General features: G+C 37.7%; 1 protein-coding gene across 10 annotated transcripts in view; it reads left to right on the top strand.

The window, feature by feature from the left end:
• Arhgef9 (Cdc42 guanine nucleotide exchange factor 9) overlaps positions 1-12,233 on the top strand; it is a 304,200-nt gene that overhangs the window by 226,437 nt on the left and 65,530 nt on the right. For all 10 annotated transcript variants that reach the window (XM_050129946.1, XM_050129945.1, XM_050129937.1 and 7 more), the window contains one exon: positions 4,568-4,759. In XM_050129946.1, coding sequence (XP_049985903.1) covers positions 4,685-4,759 — 75 coding nt within the window. In that variant the 5' untranslated portion in view covers positions 4,568-4,684. The remainder of the gene's footprint in view (positions 1-4,567; positions 4,760-12,233) is intronic.

Genomic DNA, 12,233 nt, shown 5'->3' with positions numbered 1-12,233 from the left:
CCCTGCGGACAAGTCCTAGTTTAGTGTGTTAATGTAGTTATGAATGCATTTCTGTGAGGTTTTCCTTTTTCTCCCCATCCCTCTCCCCTCCATTTCTAATGCAACCAAAATTTTCATTGTTTTATTGGAGATCATTACTTCTAATTATATGTATGTTAGAAAGGGAAAAGCAATTTGTTAACAGCTTTCTTATGGTGATTTTCAGTTAATTAGTAATAATTACTAATTATCTTTCCCTTGAGGGCCAAGGAGTTTGCTGATTATCTTTGTGCTAGGCAAGAATGTTAAGTGTTTATATATTGATTAGTGGGGCAATGCCCTACTTTACTTCTCTGCTGCTATGATAAACACTGACCAAAAGTAACTTGGGGAGGAACCAGTTTAATTCATGTTCGAAGTTACTGTTTATCATCTAGGGAGAAAGGGAACTGAAGGCAAGGACTCAAGGCGGAAACCCCAAGGCAGGAACTGAAGCAGAGACCATGGAGGGGTGCTGCTTACTGGCTTGCTCTACCTGACTTGCTTGGCCGTCATTCTTTTATATAGTTCAGGCCCACCTTCCCAGGAATGGTGCCCTCTTCACTGGACTGAACCCATCTACATCAATTAGAAATCAGAAAGTGCCTCAAACATGCCCATACGCTTGTCCAATAGAGACAATTACTAATTGAGGTTCCCTCTTTCTGTGTATATCAAGGTGACAAGTAAAGCTAACTGTGACTTTTAACCACGCCACATGTTGACAAGCCTCAGCTTCTCTCTTCAGTCCTACAATTTCCACTTACTGACACTTCACCTTCACTGATGGTCACTCAGTGTGTCTCTGTAGGTCCTCCAGCACTGCCACAAGGTTTTGTGATTCAGCAATTCTTTGTGTCCCCTTCACATCTTCAAAACTAGTACCATGTGGAAGTGTCTTACACATTACTTAGCAAATTCTACTGTCAACTTGAAGGTCTTAGCCCTGCCTGGACCAAACGTTTATGTGCTAACCCCGAGAGAACACTTCCCAGGTTTTGCCTCAGTAATGCCTGTCTCTTATTAATCACAGGTGATTTTTCATTACTAGCTCACCAGTGTCCATTGTCCCATTAAAGCAAAGGTTTCACTTCCACAGATGCTTAACTCATCTATATCCCACAAATGAGAGAGCCTGACCGAGTCTTTATGGGATTCTCAGAGTTCTGTTTGACACTTCACAAGCCAGGCCTCCATTATCTTCATTTTTCTCAGCATTGTCTTCCAACCTCCCACAGAACTGCCCGTTAAACTCTTAGCATGCACTCTTTGTTTTCTAGCTGACAGTTCTAAATATTCCATCTTTCACCTACAAAACATCACATTGCTCCATTAAGAGATAAGACAAAAGTAACTCTAGAACTTTCCTTGAACGCATAATGATGTTACCCATAGTAGTTGGCGTCCTGTCATTGTGACCAAATACCTGAAGGAAAAAAAAGGAAGAAAAATTTAAAGGGAAGAAAAGTTTATTTTGGATCATGGTTTCAGAGATTTCAGCCCGAGGCTATGGAGGCATAGCACAATGGTGCTAGGAAAAGGTTCCAGAGGAGGCTGCTGATCTCATACCATGGAAGCAAAGAGAGAGCGAGAGGACATGAATATGAATGAGAAAGAAAAAACTGAGGACACACTCTTAAGGACTACCCCCTTTAGCTAGATCCCATCTCTTGTTTCCAGCACTCCCATTAGTCTATCAAGTTATAAGTCCATCAGTTGATTAACCCATTGATGAAATCGGCACTTTCATGATATAATCACTTCCCCAGCATCACCTCTGAGCACTGCTACATTGGGAACTGATTCTTTAGGAATTTATGAATCTTTGGTGAGACATTTCAGTTCCTTTTATAATTATTAATTTATTTATAGAGAAAGACTACTAAAGATGTCAAAAAATGTAAAGTTGTTGAATTCACTCAATTACTTGATTTTTCGTACTATTTAAATGTAGTATTCTTAATTTTAATCTTAGATAGTACAGTTAATTTTAAAATATTTATCCCATATTCTACAAATATTGCTGAATTTGTTTATTAGCACAGCTTTTGGGTGGATTCTTTAGAGTTTCCTGTGTATATGATTGCATGATTTATATATATGAGTTAGTTTTATATTTTCTATTAAATTAAATTTCTTTTATTTTTTTCCTGTTCAGTTACTCTTGCTAGAGTTCTTAGTACAATATTGAATCACAGTGATAAGAGTAGATAATAGCCTTGATTTCTTGGGTGTATGTTCTTTTCATAAATACTCCTTATCATTTGGAGGAAGTTATTTCTAGTTTATTAAATACTTTTTAATCACGAAGGAGTATACTGATTGAGATAAGCATGTGGGATTTCATAACTTTCATTATTATGTTGTACTACATTGCTTTTCTTATGTTAAACCACTTTTGTATTGCAGAGATCAATCCCATTTGATAAGGAAGGTTTAAAAAATGTTGCTAACATTTTGTTAAGGTGTCTGCCTTTTTGTATTTTGAGGGTTTTGCCAAAGATGAACAATAATTCTTTAAATATTTGAAATCAAATATTTAAACCAGCAGACCTTGTCGCCTGCTTCTGTGTGAGCAGCTTCTGATTGCTCAGTCTCATGCTTCTTATTGCCCTACTTAGATTACTGTTTGTTCTTGGGTTTGTTCTAGTCTGTGTGTTTCTAAGAACTTATCCATTGCATAATTTTTAATTGAATTTTTAGTGTACAATTGTTCATAGTGTTCCCTTTCAATGACTTTTCTGTAAGCCTGTTGTAATATTGCTATTCTTCATTGATTCTACTAAACAGGGTCTTTGTCTTAGAATTTCAATTGCTGTGAAGAGACACTATAACCATAGCCACGCTTACAAAGAAAAATATTGAACTGGGGCTGGCTTACAGTTTGGAGTTTTAGTTTATTATCATGATGGTGGGGAGCATGGCAGCATGCCGGCAGGCATGATCCTGGAGAAGTAGCAGGAGAGTTCTACATCTCAATCTGCAGCAGAAGGGAGAAAGTGTGACACTGGGCCTGGTTTGAGCTTCTGAAACTTCAAAGCCCAGTGATGGACTTCCTCCAATAAGGCCACACCTTCTAATAGTGCCACTCCTTATGGATCTGTGGGGACCATTGTCACTAAAACCACCACAGTTTTACTTGTTTTCTATTTTACATTTTGTGAGGCATATATCTCCTTTGTATTGAGTAAATAATTTAAAACCATTAGAAGATACACACACATACGTATATCAAAGATGTTGTCCCTGGCAGTGCCTGTGAAGATCAGTTTCTTTATCAGAAAATTGAGTGCTGAAGTCATTATTGTTTAAGTTTTTAAATACGTTATTTCTGTACTCTATATAGGCTTGATGTATATATATATATACATATATATATCAATCTGTATAAAGAAAAAAATCTGAGAAAAGCCTATTATTTCTGAAGAGAATAGGAGATAAGAGTGGAAATACAATTGGGGTTGTATTGTGAAAATTTTGAAAAGTAGATGAAGCATATGGACTTAAGCAGTGCGAGGTTTTTGATAATTTTTGGTTTGAGGCTCGCTGATCAAAGTTATTGTCAAGGACCTGGTCTGTTAGTAGCATGTAGGACAGATTGGTGCTAGGTGTTTCTCTGGGACTGTGTCTTATTATAGAGAGATGAAGGCAGTAACAGAGGGAATGCAAAAGGAAGACAAGAACTAGATTTTGAAAGACTTCATTGACTCTAATGAAGAATGAGAAATCCACCATCTTGTTCTCCAGGGCTTCTTTTACAGTCATGTAGTGGTTAGGCATAGTATATATCTGATACAGATAATTGATAATTTGATGTCACTAACCCTGATTTACTTCCATTCAATGATTCAGTCATTCATTTAGTACTTTAATAAGTCCTCTAGAAATATGACAGAGTATAGGCAGTTTTTATATTTTTATTTGTCATCCAGGAGCCTGTGTACGCTAGCTGAAGCATGTGTGAACAATATTTGTGAAAATGTTTGCATTAGTCTATCCAGAATTTTTAGCAAGTTTGATACAGCATTCAGAGATGAAATTCCACCCAATGAAGATATCTCATATACTGACATAGGCTGGGATGGGAGAAAGTAACAGAATATTAGGGAATAATTGTTTTCATTATTATAAATACAACTAATTTTATTTTCCAGTGTTTTGGAATAAATTTTAAAAACCATATCTACTCCTTAAAATATTTATTCATTATAGAACTTTTAATTGTGTTAAATGGTAGGTAGTAAGGGATTAATTATACACATTTTTTAAAAAAGGAAAGAAAAGAGCCAGGCAGGGTGTGTAAACTTTTAATCTCCAGAACTTAGGAAGCTAAGGTAGGTAGATCTTTTTTTTTTTTTTTTTTTGAATTTGAAGCCCAGTTTAGGGCCAGCAAGACACCCTAGAGTTAGTCTTGGCACTCTTGTTTTCAAACGCTTCTGATTGAAGGCTTTGTAAATATATAGTTACTCATTTTTCCTTTCTCTAGCTGAAAATTTCTCAAAGAAGGTTAACCCATTATTATTTATTTTTTCTTTGCCTACTTCTACAGCTCTGGGTGAACCAGGAGGATGGGGTGGAGGAAGGGCCCAGTGATGTGCAGAATGGGCACCTGGACCCCAATTCAGACTGCCTTTGTCTGGGCCGGCCACTACAGAACCGCGACCAGATGCGGGCCAATGTCATCAATGAGATCATGAGCACCGAGCGTCATTACATCAAGCACCTCAAGGACATTTGTGAGGTAGCCATGGTGGTGCATGGGGGGGCATAGGTGGTGGGATATTCTTCTTCTAGGAAGAGCTGGCAGTCAGCATGGACCTCTTTGTGGTAATCCCAAAATGTTGGACAAATTAGCTGCACTGACCACCCAGACAGTTTTCAATGGGATGAAATTGCATCCTTTGGGTTTTCAATTTCTTTTTCTCTCCTCTCTTTGATTCTTCTTTGTCATTAATCCATTAATATATACTTAATGTCTCTCTGCCCTCTACCTCCCTGTCTACCTTGTCTTTGTCTCTGTCCTTTCCTTCCCTGAATCTGTACCCTTAACCTCTTGGCTTCTAATCCAGGACAGGCCTAACCTTCCTCATTAATTAAAGCAAATTTAAGCAAGATATTAAGAGACTTGAATGTATAGAAAAGTTCCTAGAATTTTTTTTTTAAATTTCGGGTGCAGATGTAAGGTTTTCACTCCTGCCACCTAAGTCATGAATTTCCCAGGGCTTCGGGAAGACACGCACCTACTTAAGTTCCAAGAGCATCATTGATGATCCTAATGTGCCTGTCTGCTTCCCCACGTGAAGAACATTGTGGTTAATTTGAACAAATAAATACTTATGAAAGGAATCACCAGGAGATGAAGGCTAGAACAACAGTTTGTGTCACTATATCCCCTAACTCCATGCATTCTAGCTCTCTAGATGATGGGAGTCTCCTGTTTCCCATCCGCCCAATATTCTCTTTAGCTTAAGGAGGCCAGTTAACATTTCCCAAGGGTTTATTACTAAGCAATAAGCGAAAATCAATGGAAAGTGGTAAAAGAATGTTTTTAAAATATTTTTAAAGTTTTTATTTTATGTGTTTAGATGTTTTGCCTGCATGTATGTTTGTGCACCACATGTGTGCTTGATACCCAAGGAGGCATTTGGCTCCCTGGACCTGGAGTTCCAGATGACTGTGGTCCACAGAGCTGTTTCTCGAGCCCTGTTTTAAAAGGTTTAAACACACACACCGAGAACAAAACTATCCAGCTTGCTTTTGACCTTCCGAAAACTCCTCATTGACTCATCTTGTTTCCTTCCCTCACAAGAGAAATCCAAACCCATTTTCTTTTCTTCGCCTGGGGCCTACTTTCCAGTCGAGGGTATAGTTGTAACATTTTCAGTCCTTGTTTCCCTAGAGCGGAGCTAGCTAACAGAATGTTCTGCAGTGATGAAAAATGTTTTATCTCCTCTCTCCAGTAGACATCTGCTAGCCGGCCAAGCTTTTGAAACATGACTGGTGTTAATGAGAAGGAAAACCTAATTTTTTATTGAAATGGAATTAATTTAAATTTAAATAATAACACTACTATTTGAAATCACATGTGAAAGTACAGTTATGGAAAGATGATTTAGCGGTATTTCACCTCAGCTCATTTTCTTTTCTCAATTAAATGTATTAAAAATTATCCTATTGAGTGGGTGGGGGTTGGGTGGGGGAAGGTAGGGAAAAATGAGAGGAGAGGAGGGAGGGAGAACTCTGGTTGGCGTATAAAGTGAAAAAAGAGTTTAAATTAAAAATTTTTAAAAATCCTCTTCATGTCATGAATCAATAACAGGGTAGAAAGAACAAGGATTCTAGAAACATAATGTTCTGGCTGTTCTGTCTCGACTTAGTCACAAATTAACCCTGTAGGCTTAAAGGTAACCCCATACCAAACATACACATACTCTGGGCTTAATTTTCTCATTTGTCTTCTGGGCTTCATTATATAGTTACTTCTTAAAGTTGTTGATGGAATCAAGTAAGTGCACTGTGGTTGTTTACATGTGCATTGTCCTGGCCTTTAACCTTGGGCCCTTGTACATGTTAGGCAAGTGCGCTACCAGTGAGCTACGTCCCTAAGATCATAAATGCATTACTCTAATTAAATATGCTCCAGATATTTTAGAAAGTATAGTTTTAGTTCTCCCTTCAAAGTTCCTTTTTTTCTGTTCACTTATCTATCCATAGCTCTCATTTTCATCTCAAAGATTTGTATGGTAGCCAGCAACATCTGCATCACCCGAGACCTTGTTAGCCATGCAAAATCTTTGGCTCTGTCTCAGATTTACTGAATAAGATGATGTATTTTAGTAATTCACCCACTTGATTGCAATAGATTTAAAACTCTGAGAAGTGGTACTTCAAAATGAAAGCTAGATTATTTGTGATGCTATCTTTAATAAATGAAGTAGAGTCTGTTCAGCACTTGCTAACTAGGACAGGCTATCATGACCTAAGGTATTTTTTCCCCTTTGTTTAAAGCTTTCCAATGGCTCATAATTTCTATTCAAGTAAAAATTGAAACTTATTACTTACAATGTCATGTAGGGTCAGCTTCCTCGCTGTTTTGACTTTATCTTTTGTTCCTTTTCCTGTGTTCTTACTAAGCCACCCCTACTGGCTCGTTGCTATTCATCTAATGTACCAGACATGCTCTCAAACAGAGATCTTGAACTATTTGTCGCCCTGCCTAGAGAAATCCTCCTCCAATAAGGTGCTTCAAGTTTTTATGTTAAATATTCTATTTAAAATTTTAAGCTTGTATGCCGGGCGGTGGTGGTGCACGCCTTTAATCCCAGCACTTGGGAGGCAGAGGCAGGCGGATCTCTGTGAGTTCGAGACTAGCCTGGTCTACAAGAGCTAGTTCCAGGACAGGCTCCAAAACCACAGAGAAACCCTGTCTCGAAAAAACAACAACAACAAAAAACTTGTATTGCTTCTTATTCGTGTTTTATTTTTTATCATTATACTTTTGACTATTGCAAAATTGCACATTTCTGTATTCATTTACTTGTAGCTCATTTATCTTATTAAAATGTAAATTCCATACATGGAAGGAAATCTCATTCGTTGATTATGATGTCTAATCAATAACCCAGTGCATGACACAGAGTAGATTCTCAAAAAGTATTGCAAAACAATAAAATTATATATATACATATATATGTGTATATAATTGCTCACTTCTGCATACTTAAGCTAGTATGACAATAAACTGTTGTCATTTTGTCATATCATTTGGTCTTCAAAGAGGGCAAACATTATTGTTATTGTCTGATTCAACAGATCTTTCCTAGTTAAATTTCTTTTCATAGTGTTTCTAGTCTCAAACCCCAGGGAAATCCTTTAGTCTTAGAAGTATGCCCTATTTTCCCCAACTCTCAAACATCATGTCTTCAAAACACAAGATCCAACAATGGTTATGCTAATCTGAACAAAAGGGGGAGCACTGTGATTCTGCTTTAAGAAACTGTCCAGTGCAGCCAACCTAGTTACAGCTTTTGTTGAAGACGTTAGAAACTATCTCTTTAGAAACTCCTTAACAATAGATACCAAAGAGAATTTGAGAAATCTGTATTTACCTGGACCATGGATGATATTCTTGCTCTAGATAGTAATAGCTATGCACCAAAACCTGTAAGTACCAAAATATTTTCAGGAAAAAAAAAAACAGAGTTAGAATTGAGAGTCCAAAGCTTAAGTCATATTTTGGTTGCTGATTGGCAAAGTCTTTTCCACCCTTGGTCTTCTTTCCCACCTCTAAAATAAGTGAGTTGGGGAGCTTTAAATAATATGGCACTTAATCTTTCTGGGTTTGCACTAAGTAGATAAATTTTCACTGGACAAATCTACGGGAGTGAGACAGTCCTCTTCTGCACATTCTGCCTCCTCTTCCTTAGCACTCAAGGAAGCATATCGTATTCACGTGTGACGGTGTTAATATGACAATCTACCACATTCTCCACATATTTCTAAATCTAGCCGAGGGGATGAAAACTCTGAGTTTAGCTTGGGATCGTTATGACTAATCATCTGTGACATTGCCATTTGTAACCATGGAACTAATTTTACAATAGAAGGAACAAAGCACTAAACAGATAGGGCTAAAGATGATTCAAATCATTGTCTTTCCTGTCCCTGGGGGGAAATTAGCTCAGACATCATAGAAATGTGAAATCAGTTCTATTCTCAGATGTCGCCAGGAAACCTTGCCTATCTCTCCATGGTCATTTGGATTAGTCTCAGATGCTTCCCTATAAAGAATTCTTCCTTTAGTCTAATAAGGTTTAACGTGCTATAGTTTCAAGTCATCTCTAGATTTTATGTTTAAAGCTAGGTTTTAAGCTGCATGTGATGGCACACATCTGTAACCTCATCATTCAGGAAACGGAAATTTGAGGATTTCTAATTTGAGGCTAGTCTGGGCCATATAGTGAGATATAAATTAAAACCAAAATCAAGCAGCAGCAGCAGCAGAAACAAAAATCTTCGAGCTTTTGAAAGTATTAGATTTTCTCTTTTTCATTATTATTTTTACCTAGGTACTCACCAAAGGTCATTACATCTTGACATATTTAGGTAATGGTAACATGTAGTAGAGTGTGGAAGTGTCTGTATAGTATATTAGAATAACCAGATGAGACAGCTAATTAGCCTAAAACGATCACCACAGGATTTTATGCCGGCCCTAAACCCCACCTTACCCAGACATTTTAGATAACCAGTTAGGGGCTCATTCCTAGGGAAAACTGATATTTCTCTCAGCATTTGGTAATTGGTCTTTATCTGTGGGTGGAGTCCTATGAGAGTTCCCCCAGCCATGTTGGTATGTCAACTGGTAACCATTGTTCAGGTCTTTTTTGGGCTACTATACTGTTAAGGTTTCATGGGTGCAGTTTCCCTGTCCTAAATAGAAGACATAATCTCACAGCCGACTTCCTGATTCTCTGACTCTTACCCCGCTTTGTGCTATTCCCTGAGCCTTATGTGTTTTGTTACAAATATATCAAGTGGACCTGGGAATTCTGCTATTTATTTCTTCTCTGCATTTTGACCTATTGTGGTTTTCTGCAATAGTCTTCTGCTGCAAAAAAAAGGATGTTTCTTTGTTAAGGAATGACAGCCACGATCTCTTTTGGTAGAAGGATAAGTATCAAAAATGCAATTAAAAAACATACTGGTTTGAGAAAGTGGCAGTGGTAGCTTCTTTTCTAAGATCCATGATCTCACTAGTCACTAGTAGTCAGCTAGACTTATAGTACCAGACATGAATTCCTTTCTGTTGACCAGGCCTTAAGTCCAGGTAGGGGCCTGCTGGTTACTCCCGATTTCTAAGTGCCACTATTGCACCTTTGGGGACATCTTTATGATTGTCATTTTTGTATTTTGTAGACATCGCAGCTAGGTAGGACTGTGTCGTTGCTTTTCTCCCTTTGAAGCTTCCAGTACCATGTGAGCTAGTCCTCGTTGAGGAATCTTTCAATTCACTAACAGTTGGATTCTTCCAAGTACCCTGACTGAAATGTGTGGTGTCTTCTGCAATAAGGACTTATCTTTAATCTCTGAGAGGAAACTAATGGCAACAGAAATAGTCTATATTGTTTTGGGAGTCTCTTAAGACTTATTCCTAAATTAGCAATTTGAAAGGAGGTTTTCTATCCCTATTATTCTTAGGTTTGGTCCTTTCATACTGTCCCAGATTTCCTGGATGTTTTGTGTCAGGATTTTTTTAGATTTAGCATTTTCTTTGACCAATGTATCAATTCCTTCTATCATGTCTTCAATGCCTGAGATTCTTTCTTCTATCTCTTATATTCTGTCGGTGATGATTGCTTCTGTAGTTCCCGCTCACTTGCCTAGATTTTCCATTTCCAGAATTCCCTCAGTGTGCTTTCTTTATTGCTTCTATTTTTATTTTCAGGTCTTAAACAGTTTTATTTGTTTCCATCAACTGTTGTTTGTCTTTTCCTGTTTTTTATTTGCTATTCTTTAAGAGATTTATTGACTTCCTCCAATTTTTGGTTGGCTTTTCCTCGATTTCTTTAAGGGAGTTTTTCATCTCTGCTTTAAGGGTCTCTATCATCATCATTAAGTTGGTTTTAAGGTTGCTTTGACTGTGTTGGAATATTCAGGACTTACTATAGAGGGATAGTTGCGCTCTGGTTGTGACATATTGCTCTGAATGTTGTTGTTTGTTTTTATACTTATATTTAGGCATCTGGATTTGGAGTTCTTATAGGTCTAGGTGCCAACTTCTGGATTTGTCTTTGTTGGATGGGTATTAGACAATAGTTCTATTTTGTGGAGTAGAACTTAATGCAACCAGAAAGTGGTTGGTTGCTCTCAGTAAATTTGTGCAACTATTGTACCTATGGGCATATATTACCTTGCTGGTTATTGTCATTTGTAGGGTTCATGGTTGAGTAAGATTGTTAATGACTTTTCTTATGACTTTTCTCCCCAAGTAGCATGCATAGAAACCCCTAGCATTATGAAAGCTAGCCAGCAATGCCCAAACATCTATCTAGGCCAGTTCTAGTTTGGTTTCTCCATGTCCTATGACTGAGGAATATGATGTCTTTGGCAATAGGGTCTTCCTATCGAGTTCTGCATGGTAATCAAGAGCAGTGGTATTAAACTGTGTTGTTGGGGGCATCTATTGGATCCCATTGACCAACCATTGGAATAGAGGTAACTCTCTCCTGGCACTGGGATTTTCGTTTGATACCCAGGATATCTGATGAGGCATTGTCCCCTGTTAGAAGGTAACTCCATCTAAACTCCTTTTAGATGTGTATATGTAGGCATTTTAGGAAGCAACTACAGTATAAGGTTTCCATGTGGCTTTTTCAAAAGTTATTACTGTTAATTATTCCTCCCCATACTCCCTGTTCTCCCTTGCCGTCCCATCCACCACCCCACTTAATCCTTCCTGACCCAGAACACATTCTTGTAGTTTACTTTCTATTCATATATAAAGAGAAAGGAGTTTTTTTGTGCCTGGTACTGGGATTTTTGTTGGATAGACTATGACTCTTGGGGAGTATTATCATCGCTGGTAGTATAGCTTGATTTAAACTGTATAATATATATTCTATATAATATTAGGTAAGATAAGATGATTACTTCCTTATGGACATTTCAAACATCCTTAGTGTTATCTATTCCTCCTGTCTCCTATGTTTTATTCCATCTCCACCTCCCCAGCTAAGCCCCCCAATTCTCCCCTTTATATCATCTGTCTCTTGATATTCCCCTCTGTAAATCTATACAGCTCTCCATACGGTCCCTTTCTATGGTCTTTGTTTTTGTAGTTACTCCTGGTAATATCTGAAGAGTTTCTGCTCATCTGAAGGTTTGGGCCTAGGATGCAGAAATAACAAAGAACTTCATGGCACTTGTCTTTCTGGGTCTGGGCTACCTCACTTGGTCAAATATTTTCTAGTTTTATTCCTTTACCTGAAATTTTCATAATTTTATTTTCATCGATCTTCACAGCTGAATAGAATCCTATCATCCATAAGGACCATATTTTCATTATGCATCCATCAGTTGAAGGACATTTAGGTTCTTTCTATTTCCTAGCTATTCTGAATAGAGTAGCAATGAACATGGCTGAACAAGCATCTGGGAGGTAGGATGCCAGCCTTTTGAATAAATGCCAAGGAATGGTATAGCTTAGCATATGG

This window comes from Alexandromys fortis, unplaced genomic scaffold, assembly GCF_014885135.2.
Source record: "Alexandromys fortis isolate MF-2015 unplaced genomic scaffold, M_Fortis_MF-2015_v1.1 scaffold_317, whole genome shotgun sequence".
Classification (NCBI taxonomy): domain Eukaryota; kingdom Metazoa; phylum Chordata; class Mammalia; order Rodentia; family Cricetidae; genus Alexandromys; species Alexandromys fortis.
This window is presented reverse-complemented; position numbering and strand designations above follow the sequence as displayed.